This window comes from Myxine glutinosa, chromosome 12, assembly GCF_964187855.1.
Source record: "Myxine glutinosa chromosome 12, kmMyxGlut1.1, whole genome shotgun sequence".
Lineage (NCBI taxonomy): Eukaryota > Metazoa > Chordata > Myxini > Myxiniformes > Myxinidae > Myxine > Myxine glutinosa.
In genome coordinates, this window is record NC_136272.1 from 93,943,560 (window position 1) to 93,961,083 (window position 17,524).

Here is a 17,524-nt window from a genome sequence, read left to right on the forward strand (position 1 = left end):
GTGGATTCATTGGGCCATTGGGCCTGGAAACGTAGGATTCGCATTTAGAATGAAGTTTCTATGTCAATTACAAGCTGAGATTAAAAATAAAAATGGCGGCTGTGCAGGCATCTGTGCAAATGTGAACATTGATGTTCAGATTCCTGATGCCAAAAGCTTTCCAAAAATGTACTGGTTTGCTAATCTCCATAAATTTTGAATGAGTGTTTTTATTGACATAGCGAACCAGACGCCATAGATCACGCCAAAAATAACCCTGGCAGCGGTGGGATTCGAACCCACGCCTCCGCAGAGACTGGAGCCTAAATCCAGCGCCTTAGACCGCTCGGCCACGCTACCTGACACACTGTAGTCACCTTGATATTTATGTACATTTATCTGAGGTTCATGGTGGAGATTGTACGTGCGCAGGACGTGCAGGACGTAGACATTAGGACACAAATTCGTGCTCTCGAGAAAATTATCCTTTTGGTAAGATTTGCATTTCCCGACTTGGCACATCGTTTTGCCCCATTTACCCTCTGGTTGACTGTCGACCAGTCTCTGTATGCCCCATGCAGTTGTTCTGATGTGGAGTGGAACCAAAATGGCAGCCGATTGTGTTCTTGTGCCCTGACTAAAGAGGGGATTAAAATTCTCGAAATTCATCGTGGGTATGCAAAACAGTTCACTGGCAAACTCTGGGTAATCAATCAAATCAATCTGGGTGATGATTTCGTTTGGCTTATGACATTGTGGATGATAAATGTCAGGCCATACAAGCATCAAAATGGTCGTTCGGAGATCTGGCTGAAGAACTAACTGGTGCTTCATTGGGAGTGTGGAGTCGTTACTCCAGCACAGCATCTGGCTTTTGTAATGGGACTACTATTATTATTCCTACTACTACTACTACTACTACAACTACTACTACTACTACTACTACTACTACTACTACTACTACTACTACTACTAATATGCCCCTACTGCAAAGCCGCAATGAGCCAGCGAAGTCAAAGCCTCTTGCCACTATTTTACCCATCACTATGGCATCAGTAGGTTAGGTAGTTGGTAGTAGGTTGGTGTAGTAGGTACCGTACCTGGTTCAAAATGACACCATTTGCATTCTGGATGAGATTAAAATTTATAAAATTTCCTTCTTGATTAATTCGGTGAATTCCGTCTCAACTTCGGATATTTCCGGCCGTGAAAAACTATCCCCTATGGCCGCGAGATTTCTAAAAAATAATTCTTCGTCAATTTTAGAATATTTGACGCCGTTTTCAGCGGCCAAAACGCGGAAATAAGCTTTTTTGAAATACCTTTTCAAATGCTCGAATCTCATTGGTTCCGGTGTTTGGTGAAGATTTTCGTTGAAGATAACCAGCGCCCGTGCGGCCCCGGGGAACGAGGTTGGTCTTAACGTATTGTAATTATAAATTAGAGGTGCATAAGAATGTGAATCAAACAAAGACGGGTGAAACTGAAACAAACTCCTGTTGAGCTTTTTCCCAATTTTTTATGCATACTTCCGCATCCGCAAGATGGCGGCCTCCATGGAGCGATTTGGTGTATCAAAGCTTCGAAATTCTCAAAAGATCAAGCAAAATCTGGCTTTTCAACATGATACGCATTCATTCACAACACCGGCTTCGCCGGCTACTAGTACCCGACTGCAAAGCCGCAATGAGCCGGCGAAGCCAAAGCCTCTTGCCACTATTTTACCCATCTCTATGGCATCAGTAGGTTAGGTAGTTGGTAGTAGGTAGGTGTAGTAGGTACCGTACCTAGTTCAAAATGACACCATTTGCATTCTGGATGAGATTAAAATTTATAAAATTTCCTTCTTGATTAATTCGGTGAATTCCGTCTCAACTTCGGATATTTCCGGCCGTGAAAAACTATCCCCGACGGCCGCGAGATTTCTAAAAAATAATTCTTCGTCAATTTTAGAATATTTGACGCCGTTTTCAGCCTCCAAAACGCGGAAATAAGCTTTTTTGAAATACCTTTTCAAATGCTCGAATCTCATTGGTTCCGGTGTTTGGTGACGATTTTCGTTGAAGATAACCAGGCCCGTGCGGGCCGAGGTTGGTCTTAAAGTATTTTAATTACAAATTAGAGGTGCATAAGAATGTGAATCAAAAAAAGACGGGTGAAACAAACTCCTATTGAACTTTTTTCAATTTGTTATGCATACTTCCGCATCCACAAGATGGCGGCCTCCATTGAGCGTTTTGGTGCGTCAAAGCTTCGAAATTCTCAAGGGATCCAGCAAAATCTGGCTTTTCAACATAATACGTACGCGTTCATTCACAATACCGGCTTCGCCGGCTACTACTACTACTACTGGGACTACTACTACTACTACTACTACTACTACGACTACCCCTACTACTACTGGGGCTACTACTACTTGGACTACCACTACTGGAGATGCTACTACTACTACTACTACTACTACTACTACTACTACTACTACTACTACTACTAATACTACTACTACTACTACTACTACGCCACGCCATTTTGCTGTTCCTCGAGCTGTGCTACTTTTCAACATTTCCTCCTCATCCTACTCCGTTTTCGTTTGTATTATTGTTTTGTTTTGGGTATCTGAACTGAGTTGGTTCATTTTCTTGCTTTATTTTGACGTTCCGTTTGATTTAATTAGTCCTTTTGGTTTCAGGCCCAGCCGCGGCGTGCAGCCCGTGTGGGACTAGTTACGCCTTATTGCGCGATATCGTTAAAGTACTTAGCGACCCTTTTGTTCTTTGGTTTAATCATCATTTAGTGTGCTGAAGTTGCACACTGTGGTGAGCGGGTGTGTGAGTGAGTGTTATTTGATTAATAACGTGTTTTTGTTACCTTGGTTCTGGGAGGACAATTAATTATTTTTGAATCATGCCGATGAATCATGCATCATCATCATAGACTGATGTCGCTGCGGCCACTTCTGGTGCATGTGTGGGGAAAAAAGCACACCCGTTTCAGTCTTTGACAAGGAAACATGGTGTGAGATGCGAGTTGGGACAAACTACCCAAATGGAAGCGTATGTGAGTGCAATGTCCATTGTGGTAGGTTCATCAGTAATAGTTGCAGCCTCTAAAATGTACGGAAGAGCTGTGTTCTTCCTTAAATCCGAGGCTGCAGCAAATAAGGTGATAGAGAAAGGTATTGTTGTAGGAGGGTTATTTGTCCAAGTAGAACCACTTTCGAGCCTTGGAACACCAATCATACTCTCTAACATGCCTCCCTTTATTGCTGATCATGTGGCTGTGCCATTCTTGGAGCGATTGGTGGTGCTAAGATCACACATTAGGCCTGTGCCTCTTGGATGTCGTGAGCCTGCACTACATCATATTGTTACGGTTTTCCGCCGCCCTTCCTACCCTTACCAAGGGGAGATTAAGCCCCTTGTTCTTTCTGGGCCGGCGTAACCGAGGCTTGAAACGCCCCTTCCGGGCAAACGCAAGGTAGGGTTTCGGGACCAAGTCTCGCACGTACCTAAATACCTGCGGGGAAGCAAGCCTCGCATGAGCCACGTGTAATTTGAGTACACTGAGCGGATTGCGTACCACGTGGTCCGTGCAGTTTTCTAGTATTGGAACCCAATTCGAGCGGTTCTATTCGTACCACGCTTAGTCAATGATGGAAAACATGAGATGGTCGAATAAAGGAATAACAGGATTTTATTATTATTATTTACACAATGTACAATTCGGTAGAAAGTAGACACAGAGCAGAACTTATACAGTCTTATGCTTATGCCCAGACGCGGGCCCGATCACACTCACAAAGGGGAAATGCAGGCAGGATGCTGTTCACGTGCTGCCTTGGTCGTCCAGGAACGGCGGCCCGGCGTGCTCTCCACGGTCCCAGCACGTCCCGCGAAGATGGCAAGCAGGTGGTGCAAAGGATCCTCATAGCGCGTCTCTCGAACAAAGGGGCAGATGAGGCAGGAAGGTGGGAGGGAATGTACGCGTCTCTCGGCGGCTTTCCATGTGAGTGATAGCGCGCTATGTCTGAGGGTAAGCTAGGGTCAGGACACAGCACAGAAACCTCTGAAGTACTACTTTCCTCTTCCTTCGACTCTTCTGGACATGGATGAGCAGGTACTTCTTTACTGATACCTGGAGTGATATTCTCATTTTCCTTTTGCTGTTCAACGCTCCGAGGAACAGACACTTTCTTTGAGACAGTGGGGCAGTCTGCTCTCAAGTGATCCTTTGCCTTACAAATATGACAACAAGGCTCATTAGTCATATAAAAGACCTTATAATTCTTGCCTTCAAACGGAATGACAAAGGATCCCTCCAATTCCGTGTCATTGCACAGTTCAATGGAAACTTATCTTTTAAAAGACAATATATTGTTGCGGTTTTGAGTTTTGTACAATAAAGGTTAAATTTCCCCCTCATAGTTTAGTCACACAACAACCTGTAGCCTCGCGATAGTTCAGTTATTTCTTAGTATGTGTGAGAATAGTCCTTTTCCTGTGTTAGTCTTGCGTTTTGTAGAAAAATGAGAGTAGGTCCTTTCATTGCTTCATTGCCTTATGCCGCCTCCATTGCCTTATGCCTCCATTGCCTCCATTGCCTTATGCCTCCATTGCCTCCTTATGCTGCCTTTGGCTTTTTGGCGTGAATTAACACGAGGCAGGCCTGGCAGGTCGAGTCGGGACCGAATGAGGGCGGCAGAGAAGCTGACGCTAAGCACCAGCCGCCAATCAGGGCTCAAAGGGAGTGGCTGCGGCAATGCATCACAGGGCATGGTTGGAACGTTCGAGAGGGCTCAGGGCGTGTCCATAAAACCCGTTACACAAAGCCCCCACAGGAGTTGAGTTGAGAAGTTCGGAGCGCAGTTCGGGGAGAGGTGAGCTTGTGCATTGAGCTATTGGAGAGGCGCGTATTGATGAGAGTTACGAGATCGGAGAAAGACGCGCATGAACCAAGTATAAGCGCTCGTATTAAAGTGACGCTCGGTTGAGCTTGAGGCTGAGCCTCTATTGCATTGGGTTACGTGAGTGATAGCGCGCTGGTACCTCAACGCGCTCACCAGAAGAGGTTTGCTGGCAGTTCTTGTGCGACCTGTAGGAATATTTTGGGACAGAGCACATATAGAGCTGGGGGAGATAGGCCAGACAGGAGTCGGTGGAAGACAGAAAGACCACCTACCTGCCTGCGGTAAGTGAGTGAAAGGCCCTCACAATCAGCTTCAACGCGTGAGATTCCAATGATTCTGAAAGCTTTGGTTTCAACAGCGTGAAGCCGAACGAGGTGTGAGGCAGGAGCACCAGCCCAGAGGGGGGAACAGTATTCCATTGAGCTGCGGATGAAAGCCTTGTATGTGGTGAGGAGCTCAGGTGTGCCGAGGAAGGACTTCGCACGATGGAGGATGCCCAGTCGGCGACTGGCTTTGGAGGCCAGCTTGGAAATGTGGTTTTCCCAGGAAAGATCGTGGCAGATAGTGAGACCCAAAAGATAGTGAGGGGAGTGACAGAACTTCTTGGAGAGGATTGTTGAGAAAGTGGATGGGAGGGTTGTCCAGTCGGTCTTTTCGGAGAGACATCGTAAGAGTGTGAGATTTGTCAGGATTGAAAGACATGTTCCACTTGTTTGATCAGTTTGTGATTTTGTCCAGGTCTGCAGAGAGTGAGGAGGTTGCAGACTGCCGATCTGAGGGATGAGGAATGGAGCGGCAGAGAGTGGAGTCATAAGCAAAGAGATAGAGAGTATTTTCCAGAGAGTCGGAGAGATCAATGATGATAAGGCCAGAAAAAGCAGAGGGCCCAGAAATATGCTGAAAGGCTACTGTAGAGTGAAGTTATAAGCCTTTATAAGCCATACGTTTTATTCTTGAATATTTTCATAACTAACAAGAATGCACACTATAGATGCCAAAATACATCGCAAAAGTACCAAATCGAGAGATCGCAAAATCTCTGAATCCACCGAATTGTTGATAAATGTCATCCAGCTTCGTACAATAATGTCTGAATCAATTGCAATGATTCCAACAGAAGAAAGTGATGTTCTATTTTATTTTATTTTAATCAGAGTTGAAAAAAAAATACAACCACAATACACCACAAACTGTTGAACAGCATTTATGCATGCACAGAGTGAGAAACTCTGCCATAAAACTCACTTCCGTAAAGTTTTGTTGTGGATTGCAAGGTCTCATGGACTGTATGGTACGACAAAATGCGTAATTTACGAGGGGAAAAGGGCCCAGAACAGTCTGCTGACGATTTCATTGAGGTTAATAGGGGGTCTTACTGGTTATTCAAAAGAGCATTCCAAATCTCCTTTCCATATACCATACAGTATGCATACTACTGTTCAAGCAAATCACACAATACCTCCTCCTTATGTAAATAGATGTTATCATGTGATGTGATCTTATGGCATCTATTTATTACATGCACAGTGTAGGGAGGGGGGAAAGGGAGGGAAGAAATTGGAAATGTTAACATTGAGAAAAAGAACTGAATGGAAGAGGATAGGAATGGAGGATAGGAACCAAAAGTATGCGGACACCCCTTCTAATTAGTGGATTTGGCTGTTTCAGCAACACCCATTGCTGACAGTATACATAATCAAGCACACAGCCATGCAATATCCATAGACAAACATTGGCAGAAGAATGGGCCATACTGAAGAGCTCAGTGACTTTCAACGTGGCACCACCATAGGATGCCACCTTTCCAACAAGTCAGTTCGTCAAATTTCTGCCCTGTTCGAGCTTCCGCAGTCAACTGTAAGTGCTGTTATTGTGAAGTGGAAACGTCGTGGAGCAACAACAGCTCAGCTGCGAAGTGGTAGGCCACACAAGCTCACAGAACGGGACCACCGAGTGCTGTAGCGCGTAAACATCGTCCTTCCTCGGTTGCAACATTCACTACCGAGTTCCAAACTGCTTCTGGAAGCAATATCAGCACAATAACTGTTCGTCGGGAGCTTCATGAAACGGGTGTCTATGGCCGAACAGCCGCACAGAAGCCAAAGATCACCATGTGCAATGCCAAGCGTTGGCTGGAGTGGTGCAAAGCTCGCCACCATTGGACTCTGGAACAGTGGAAACGCATTCTCTTGAGTGATGAATCACGCTTCACCATCTGGCAGTCCGACAGACGAATCTGGGTTTGGTGGATGCCAGGACAATGCTACCTGCCCGAATGAATAGTGCCAACTGCAACGTGTGGTGGAGGGGGAATAATGATCTGGGGCTGTTTTTCATGGTTTGTGCTAGGCCCCTTAGTTCCAGTGAAGGGAAATCATAACGCTACAGCATACAATGACATTCTAGATGATTGTGTGCTTCCAACTTTGTGGAAACAGTTTGGAGAAGGCCCTTTCCTGTTTCAGCATGACAATGCCCCCGTGCACAAAGAGAGGTCCATACAGAAATGGTTTGTCGAGATTGGTGTGGAAGAACTTGACTGGCCTGCACAAAGCCCTGACCTCAATCCCATCAAACACCTTTGAGATGAATTGGAACGCCGACAGAGAGTCAGGCCTAATCACCCAACATCAGTGCCCGACCTCACTAATGCACTTGTGGCTGAATGGAAACAAATCCCCGCAGCATTGTTCCGACATCTATTGGAAAGCCTTCCCAGAAGAGTGGAGACTGTTATAGCAGCAAAGGGGGGGGACCAACTCCATATTAATGCACATGATTTTGGAATGAGATGTTTGATGTTCGAGTGTCCACATACTTTTGGTCATGTAGTGTATCTCTTTGTTGTGTACATATAGGTAGGGAGTAAATTGAGGAAATTGAAATTGAGGAAAAGAAGGGAATATAGGACGGTAGGAGAAAGAAAGGAGGTTAGCAGAGTTTGGGAGAGAAGGGAATGAAGATTGGGAGGATAAAGGAGTAAGGGGATAGAAAGCAGGAGCAGAAAAAGGAGAGAGGTTAATGAAAAATTCTGCTAAGTTGGCGTAAAAAATAAATGGATTTTTCCAAAACTGACAGAAGGGATGGGGATGTTGGACAGGATATTAATGGCACTAGAGAAGGGACTTGATATATGGTTGAGGGGTGGAGGTCGGAGGTTCCCCATGTAGATGCCCCTCAAGATAATTTACTGGATGCTTTCATTAGCATCCATATTCGGGGAAATAGAGTTAAACAAGTGAGAAAAAACGTTTTTTTAAATGAAAAAACATGTATGGTATCCCCCCCAAAAAAACAAACAAGGATGTTGTCAAAAGTCAAAACAAGGATGTCAAAAGATGTTGTGATGGCACTCTGTAGAATAATTTTGGTGTTATATTGTGGTGTTATTCCTACCTTGTCATTCCTTCTTTGTTCATTCCTTACTGCCTTGTTTGGTTGATTTTTGAGGATTCCATCCCAACACGTTTAAAAAAAATGTTTTTTGCTGACTTGTTAAAATAAGAAGTGATTCGTTTTATTAATATTTTAAATTTCTTATATTTGAAAAAAAGCAACGTACATCGACGTTGAAGACAGCAAAAAATAGAAAATATAACATTTTTCTGCAATGATGGAGTTATACAGTGAATTTTTTTTTTTTTTTTGCTTGTTTTAATAATTATGGATCGTTATTTAATGACTTTTCTTTTCACAGATCATGTAAATGCAGAATAAAGTCTTGGATTTAAACATTTCTGAGTGATTATTTGTTTTAATTTTAATTTGTCCTTTGCAACAAGCGATAAGCTAAAGGAAATTATAAAATCAGTTTAGAATAAAAAATAAATCTGAGTCTGTGGCCTAATGTAAAAGTATAAAATTTAAAAAGCGTGATTAATCAACTAAAAGTTTAAAACTGGATGCAGTTCATTCACGCTGCTCCCTCCAAGGCTTCCCTCCAAAGGCTTCCCTCCAAGGCTTCCTAACGTACATGCATGCACACACATACAGTCACACACACATACATACATGCACATACATACAAACATACACACACAAACATACATACACACATGCACATACACACACACACACATATACACACATGCACAATTGCACATCCATACATACACACAAACACATACATACAAACATACATCCATACATACACACATGCACATACGTACATACACACATACACACACATACACACTGTATACACATACACACATGTACATACCTACATACACACACACATACATACAAACATACATACACACACATACATACGTACGCACGCACACACATACAAAAAGGGGATTGTGCAGTACTATGTACACCACCATCTCATGTGAACCCCCCCCCCATCCATACCCATGATCTTTTCTATTCCTATTAACACAACCCAACCCTCTTACTCGCAGGTGGCTGACTGATTCCTTCCCTCCTCTCTCTCTCTCTCTCTCTTTCTTCTTTTTTCCTGGTCGTCTATTCCTTTGCTCGTGTCATGTGGATACATTGAAAATTTGAAAAGGGAGGATAAACGTCTTTTGAATCGCACACAAATTAAACATAAAGCTGGAATGTTTAGTGTTTGTTGTGTATTAATAGGATGTTTTTTTCAAATTGAGATTCAAATATAATTGTACCCATGAATATGCTAATTGTGAATTGGCTTGAACAGACAGGGCCGAATAAAATACATCCAGAATACTGGACATGCAAATTTATTTGATCTATGATGAATATATACATAACAAAAAGCACGTGAATGGCCAAGATGATAATTGGATTCTCCACGGATGACTGACGACAGGAATAGAGGAAGAATTCCAAGTGGACGTTTGACTAATGGCATTTATATTGGGATTGATGAAACGTCACGCTTGATGGCGCGGATGCACATGATGACGTCATAATGCACCCATAAAGTGCAAACACAATGCAGCACCGTTTGGTGAAAAGTATTGGGACTGTGGGACAGAAATTAATCCTGCCAATGAGTACAAGTGCATCGTTTTCCCACGTTGTAAAGCTACACCACTTACTCATTGTCCTATTACATTACAGACAAAGTTTTTACTTACTATACCTCTGCCACCAAAGATGGACGTAGGTTAAGTTTTCATCCCTGCCTATCTGTCTGTCTCTCTGTCTGTTTGTGAGCAGGATAACTCAAAAAAGTTAGGGATCAATTCGGACGAAACTTGGGGGTTGAGTTGGGTAGGTGACTGAAATTGTTCGTATAATGGGGGTGAAATTGTTGCAATGGGCGACAGGACTTATTTTGCACCCTCTTTTAGCTTGGTACAAAGGTGGTTCACCAATGGGTGGCTTTCTGATTATGACTGGTGACCCTCAGGTGTTATTGGAGAAGTTCCTCAGGCAAAAGGTCAAATGGGGTCTATATACAGTGCATTCAGAAAGTATTCAGACCCCTTCACATTTTTCACATTTTGTTATGTTGCAGCCTTTGGCTGAAATCGTTTAAATTCATTTTTTCCCTCATCAATCTACACTCAATATCCCATAATGACAAAGAAAAAGCAGGATTTTAGAAAGTTTTGCAAATTTATTACAAAGAAAAAACTGAAATATCACATTGACATAAATATTCATACCCTTTGCTATGACACTTGAAATTTAGCTCAGGTGCCTCCCATTTCTCTTGATCATCTTTGAGATGTTTCTACACCTTGATTGGAGTCCACCTGTGGTAAATTCAATTGATTGGACATGATTTGGAAAGGCACACACCTGTCTATATAAGGTTTCACAGCTGACAAAGCATATCAGAGCAAAAACCAAGCCATGAGGTCGAAAGAACTGCCTGCAGAGCTCAGAGACAGGATTGTGTCGAGGCACAGATCTGGGGAAGCCTACAAAAAATTCTGCTGCATTGAAGGTTCCCAGAGCACAGTGGCCTCCATAATTCTTAAATGGAAGAAGTTTGGAACAACCAGGACTCTTCCTAGAGCTGGCCACCCGGCCAAACTGAGCAATCGGGGGAGAAGGGCCTTGGTAAGAGAGGTGACCAAGAACCCGATGGTCAATCTGGCTGAGCTCCAGAGATCCTGTGTGGAGATGGGAGAAACTTCCAGAAGGACAACCATCACTGCAACACTCCACCGATCTGGGCTTTATGGCAGAGTGGTCAGACGGAAGCCTCTCCTCAGTGAAAGACACATGAAAGCCCGCTTGGAGTTGGTTCTTCTTCTTCTTCTTGGTGCCAGTCGTAGCATGCTAATTTGTGCAAATCTACCTCGTTCTAAGTTATCACTACCCCCTACAAACGTAACAATACTTACCCTGCGTAGTCGACTTGGTGTGAGCCAACTCTTCTGGGTTTTGGGGGGGTGGGAGGAGGGGGGGGGGGTTCTTTGATCCAATATAGTTGCCAGACCACGTGACCAATGACATAGTAAATTTGCATTCTTCAATAGAATTGTTGCATAGATCACGCTCAATAAATTTCAAACTCGTCGGACAAAGTAGTGTACTTGTCGAATTATGACGTCACAATGAAGGCACCAATGAAGTCATCATTAACAACACTTATTCCCTATCCGGAGTTGTAGTGCCGTGTACGGCCGAGTGAGGGCGCTGTGGGCGGGGCAGAGTGAGGCCTGTGTTTTCCTTTGCCTGGAATAAAGACAGTGCTTAATCCTATCTGCGTGTCCGCATTTTTATAACAAAGACATTACAGTAGTTCTTTACAATGAGCCACGTTTCAATCTCTTCTACGGAGCGGTTTCGGAGATATAGAGGTCCAACTTTTCCGTTTTTCCAAGATGGCGCCCGTACCACGTGACCTATGAGGTCATAATTATCTTCTTTTTTTTTTTATCAACATGAGTCGACGCATTTTAAGGTGAACATTTCGTGTCAGTCGGACCAATGGTTGCCAATAAATGAATTTTTTAAATGCAGACGTACATACGCATGCGATACCGTATAATTAGAGCTATACGAAGAATCTATGACCACATCGGGCTCTCGGAGACATTTTCACAACAGTATGAACTGCACGTTTCTGTATCCTCCTCAATCTGTGACAGAATAAAAGAAATAGCCACAAATCGTTTTGAATCTGACTACGGCAGCCATTTTCCTAACATAAGTGGGTGTCTTCCTGCGGTCCGGTCGCAAGCGGCTCGCTTATCGCTTGCCAAGCTTGCAAAGCGATTGTTACGGAACGGCTAGCTTGACAAGCGACAGCAAGCCGCTTGTGTACGGAATACGCCAGTTCTGTGATCATGGAAGAGTCAAATGACAGTGGTAGGTAAGGGGAAAACGCAAGAGAAAACAGGGGTGTGTTCCATTACCAATCAGCTTGCTATCGCTTGCCAAGCCAGACGTTGCGAAGAAACCGCTTAGTTGGAGCGCTTAAGCCGCTTGGTAATGGAATGGAACACACCCCTGATATATAGTTCAAGGACCTTTGGCGCAGGATAAATTCGGGAGTGATATAGGACCATTGAACTGTGTTTAAGATTGGAAAGATTATGTGTGGTGCGAATTTGTCGCCACCAAACGGTCCCTCAGAGACCATTCACTGGGCCTAGCAACATGGCGGCGGAAGCGGCTGTGCGGTGGCGACACAATGGTGCACGCAACGTGAATAACAATAATAATCCTTCCAGTCTTGTATACAGTTCAATGCATCAGACGAGAAATGAAGTTTAAAGAAAGGATCGGATTGGTTAACTGCGACGTTTACCTTTAATCCCAGAAGTAACCAGGAAATGACGTCATCTCCCGTACTGTACAAAAGCTACATAGTACATGGGGTTGTTTAATTGTTTTAGATATTGAGGAACGGAGGAAAAAAGATTCGAGGTGAGTTATGAGGCTGAAAATATTAAGAGAGGAGATGGCTGAAAACATAAAGAGGTGTAGTAACCTTTCAACGTCGTCAACAATGTTAAAAACTGTTTGCAGAGTTTGGGCCCCACCAAGCGAGCAATTACCGCCATTACAAGATAACATGGGATGGGTAATGGGCCCGCGTTACTGTACAGTGTACTGTCCTCCGGCTCCATTTCGGTCTTGAGAAAAATCCAAATCGAGATACGAGCTCCTGTGCGTCTGTGCGGGAAGCTACCTGCGTAGGTGAGATGAGCCTTGACATACATTGAACTGTACTGTATTGTACGGCGTTTTCGCCCTTCAGCTCTATCCTGTCGTGAAGTCGATTCCCGGCAGATCTTTAGGAATTGGGAAGGGCCGTAAAGCTGGCTGTCTTGTCTGAAGGGGTACACATGCCGGATGGGACTCGAAGAGTGAGCTTTTTGGCCGGTACGATGAATGGGCCGCTTGACGGTCACGTGACGATTATAAGCGATGGAGGGCACTTAGTGTGACACCTGCGTTAGACCCTTTGTGTGTATAAACACCAGACAGTCGGGTTGGTGTGCTCTGTCAATGTTGGTGTGTTTTCCTTACTGTAACCACACCAGAATATAAATAGGATGTAGGTACTCAATTATTAAGTACCTGGATGGGAGACCTCCAGGTATACTGTGTGTTGTAAGCTGAACCTTCATATCCCCGTCTTCCCCTTTCCGTGGAGTCGAATCCGATAACATTGGGATGTAGTGCTATTAGTATTACTATTAGCAAGCATCTGTCCTGTATTCATTTAGGTTGTGGACTTTGAGATCCCTCCACATATCTCAAAAGGAGTAGGCCATTGTGTATTGGTAGCCTGGCTAACTACAGGGTGAGTCATAAGTCCCAAGACACGCTTTTAGCTGCTTATACAAGATTTGTTTATGCCATCTACCAGGGTGATCCATAAGTCGCAGGAGTAATACCATATTCCAGTAATAACAGTAACACATAAAAACACGAGCAATAATAACATATTTAAAGTAATACAACAATTACAATACCTCCTTCGACATCTAGTGCATCCGTATGACGCGTTGTCACGGCACAATAAAATTTTTCTCCACATGCGGTGTGAAAACCGATACAAAATACCATGTGTTATGGTGCCAAATGCTTCCTGAATGTGTTGTTTCAGTTCATCAACAGATGCCACGTGATGTTCTGCAACCATAGCTTTGACGTGCAGGTACCCCCACAGAGCATCGTCACAAGTGGTCAGGTCAGGACTGTGAGGTGGGGGCTAAAGTCTCGCGCTGCCAACCTGTTTTCATGATCTGTATCTGACAATTTACAACTCACAGTTTGTTTATATGGTTTCACGTGATGATCTTCTTTCATTGTGTGACGTCATGATGAATACGAAACACCAAACTCGGCAGAACGTTTTTGTAATGATCTTTTTCGGAGATCTCAGAACGGATGTTTTAATGTTTTGAATTCCCAAATCACAAATTTTTGGTCGTCCGCTGCGCTTGCTGTCGAGTACATTTCCAGTCTGAAATTCCTTTTTTCCCAAAGATGAAGATTTGATTTTGATGGTGCTGACTTTCCAAAACGTCAATCAAAACGTCAAAACGTCAAAACGAGCATAACAAAATTAACAGTAACAAGATAAAAGGAACTTAGTCACAGGCGTCAAAACAGAACTTCTTTTTTTTAACCAAAAATTTGGTATATTGGGTCACTCCTGGTGGAACTTTTTGCCATCTTTTAACTTTGCTTTTGGTGGAAAGTGTGGGGATTTGCAATGATGTGCCAGTATTTTCACTCCGGTGTATAATACAAGGGTGCCCCCATGAAACGCCATGATGAGTTGAAGCTGAAGGGAAAGGTGTTTGCTGCATGTGTGAGAAGTGTTATGATTTATGGGAGCGAGACATGGGTAATGAACGTAGAGCAGCAACGGAGGCTGGAAAGGGTGGAAATGTGAATGGTTCGGTGGATGTGTGGAGTATCGTTGAGAGAGAGGAAGACAAATGATGAATTGCGAAAGATGATGGGAATAGAGCCTGTGATTGATGCTGTGAAGAGGAACAGGTTGAGATGGTTTGGTCATGTGTTGAGGAAGGATGAAAGTGACTGGTTGAGAAGAGTGATGGAAATGAATGTAGAAGGAAGTAGAGGACGGGGAAGACCGAGAAAGACTTGGCTAAAGATGGTGGAAGAAGCAATGCGGGCAAGGGGGTTAACAAGGAGAGATGCAGAAAATAGGTCAAGATGGAGAAGACTGTCATGGGGACCGCAAGGCTAACCCCCGCTCTAGGAGGGAAAATGGCCTTTAAAATGCATGTTGTTGTTGTTGTTGACTTTCCAAAACGCTCCTCAAAGTCTTATTGCACCTGTTTCATCGTATTGTTTGTGTTTCTCCTCTCGTATACACCACTGCTACCAGCCTCTCTTTCACTGTAATTGGACTAGTGTCTGCCATCTTAGTATAAATTAATGGCATAAGCAAATCTTGTATAAGCAGCTAAAACCGTGTCTTGGGACTTATTATTAAACTTATTATTGTATAAGCAGCCAAGACACTAGATGTGCTGCCAACAAGTTCAATCAAATATGTAAGATTATTATGAAATGAAGATGAAGTCTGATTAAGATAATGATAAGCCTCGGAATGTATTAGTATGGAAATAGTATGTATGGAAATTATGTATTATGTATGTATGGAAATAAGCCTGGTGTTGGCTTAGCGGTTAGGGTGCCGGCTTGGGATCCTAGGATCCTGGGTTTGAATCCCGGTCGATCGCTGAGTTAACGCCAGGGGGGTTGACTCAGCCTGTCATCCTTCCGAGGTCGGCAAATTGAGTACCAGCTTGCTGGGATGAATGATCACGGTGTGTACCCCGATTTAGAATAGGTACACCGTATCCCTGTGCATCATAAGAGCGTGACCAAGGGTTGGCGTCAGGAAGGGCATTCGGCCATAAAAACATTGCCTCAAACAGGGAACCGTGATTGTCATGGGGCCCACAAGGCTAACCCCCGCTCTAGCGTGGAAAATGGCCTTAAAACGATCATTCATTCATTCATTTTTTGTATGTATGGAAATAGTATGGAAAGATGATGGAATTGGTATGGAAATTGATGGATTATGTCAATGGGGAGTAGATATGGCACAGACACGGTGGGGAAAAGAGTATACATTTGTGTTGTGTGTGCATATGGTTGTACTGTGTTATACCTTTAAACATTTGTTTTACTCCAAATATGTAACTTCTTTACTCTAAAGCTGATCTGTGCTTGTTTTCTAAGTGATTTGTAGTCCGTCTCGATTTGTGTAACACTCCATTTAATATGTCTGTTTTGCTTTTCAGCTTTTGATCATCGGATGACAGTTGAATGAAGAAAATATTATTTTTAAAGGGGGTTTTAAAAACGTCACACTGTCGTCGTTTGGCTGAGACAAATGTTCGAGGATACCAGCTGAGGTAAGGTGAACATTCTATAAATGGTAGAGAAGGATGTCGTGCATCTTTACCTCCACCACCGAAGGTGGACTGAGGTTATGTATTCACCTCTGTTTGTTTGTTTGTCTGTAAGCAGAATATATATCATAAAGTTATGGACAAATTCGGTGGACAGGTTGGCTGTGTGAAAAGGACGAATTGATTTGATTTCGGTGAAGATCCGGATCCGAACATGAGAATTTTTCAAGTGATTCTTCAACGTTGAGAGATGCGGCCAAAAACAGTATATAGCACAATATTTCAAAACGTTGTGGATGGATTCGGACAAAACTTGGTGGATGAGTTGGTTTGGTGACAAGAACAAGTGATTCAATTTTGGTTCTGGTCCGAATCAAGAACTGGCCTATCTGTGGGATACAAAACGTAAACAGTTCAGCCTGGCGGAGGTATGTGCTCCACCGAGTGCCTTTCTAGTTATACCTGTACTGCTTCTGCAGATAACTTGGTTTTAAATATTTGTGGATAAATAAAAGGGAAATTCAACCTGTATTTTGCACCTCGGATTTGATTCACAGATATTGCCGACATTTTCAGGTATAACCACTCACATTGATGTAATGTACCGTTTCTAAAAGTTACTCGTTCTTTCTGGAAACTTTGCATGTCTGAATTGACTGCTCTGTGGAGGCTTGTATAATAATGTGATATTTGTTGATTAATAATTATCAGTTGCATCAAATCCAGTACGTACAAGTTTTGCATCCTTTGGACAGTGTTATGCTATGTCAACATAATGATGGAGAGTTTGCAGACTTTGTCTGAAACCAGAACCAAGAGTCATTGTTTGTGTTGTGCTGTTTTGTTGGCTGGGTATTTTGTTTGTAAAAAAAAAAAAGAAAAGAAAAAATTGTAACATGCTCAAAATTGATCTTCCTTAAACTCAACCGACTAGGTAACTGATGCAGAACCTACGACATCGTGTCCTGAAGATTTTGGCGCAGCCTCCAAGAAAATCCACCAAATCGCTGGCGTTCTCAAACTGCCTTACCCAACTGATTCCTACTCGAAGTGCAGCTTGGCGTTTCTTCTCGGCTTGCGAAGGGACCCCGGTCTCACTTGAATCCTGTTCACCGCGAGAACATTTCCATCCAGTCTTGCGTGTGCCCGCTATGGAGGAACCACCAATGAAAAGACCTCGACTACTAAACCCCGATTTCCAAGAGAATGCCGCAATTCTGGAAGCCGAAGGTGGACGAAAGGAGACGACATTTTGGGATGGTGATGGCAAAGCACTTCAGCCAAGGTGTAGGTTAAACGATTGATTGTACCTATTTATTTACCTACTGCCTGGTTT

The 17,524-nt window shown here is 43.4% G+C and overlaps 1 protein-coding gene and 1 non-coding gene across 8 annotated transcripts in view; one reads left to right on the forward strand and one right to left on the reverse strand.

Annotated features, from left to right (window-relative positions):
• Window positions 1-257: 257 nt before the first annotated feature.
• On the reverse strand, window positions 258-339 carry TRNAL-UAG (transfer RNA leucine (anticodon UAG)). Its single transcript has one exon. It is a non-coding gene; the product is annotated as a tRNA-Leu (tRNA).
• A 12,496-nt stretch (window positions 340-12,835) lies between these two features.
• LOC137437617 (protein angel homolog 2) overlaps window positions 12,836-17,524 on the forward strand; it is a 58,953-nt gene continuing 54,264 nt past the window's right edge. For 2 of the 7 annotated variants that reach the window (XM_078766093.1, XM_078766095.1), the window contains exons 1-3: window positions 12,839-12,979; window positions 16,078-16,191; window positions 17,123-17,475. In XM_078766093.1, the coding sequence (XP_078622219.1) occupies window positions 17,130-17,475 (346 nt within the window). In that variant the 5' untranslated portion in view covers window positions 12,839-12,979; window positions 16,078-16,191; window positions 17,123-17,129. Of the gene's footprint in view, window positions 12,980-13,097; window positions 13,166-13,895; window positions 13,994-16,077; window positions 16,192-17,122; window positions 17,476-17,524 lie in introns of those variants that run through there. The other 5 variants (XM_078766094.1, XM_078766096.1, XM_078766097.1 and 2 more) reach the window with 5 other exon arrangements.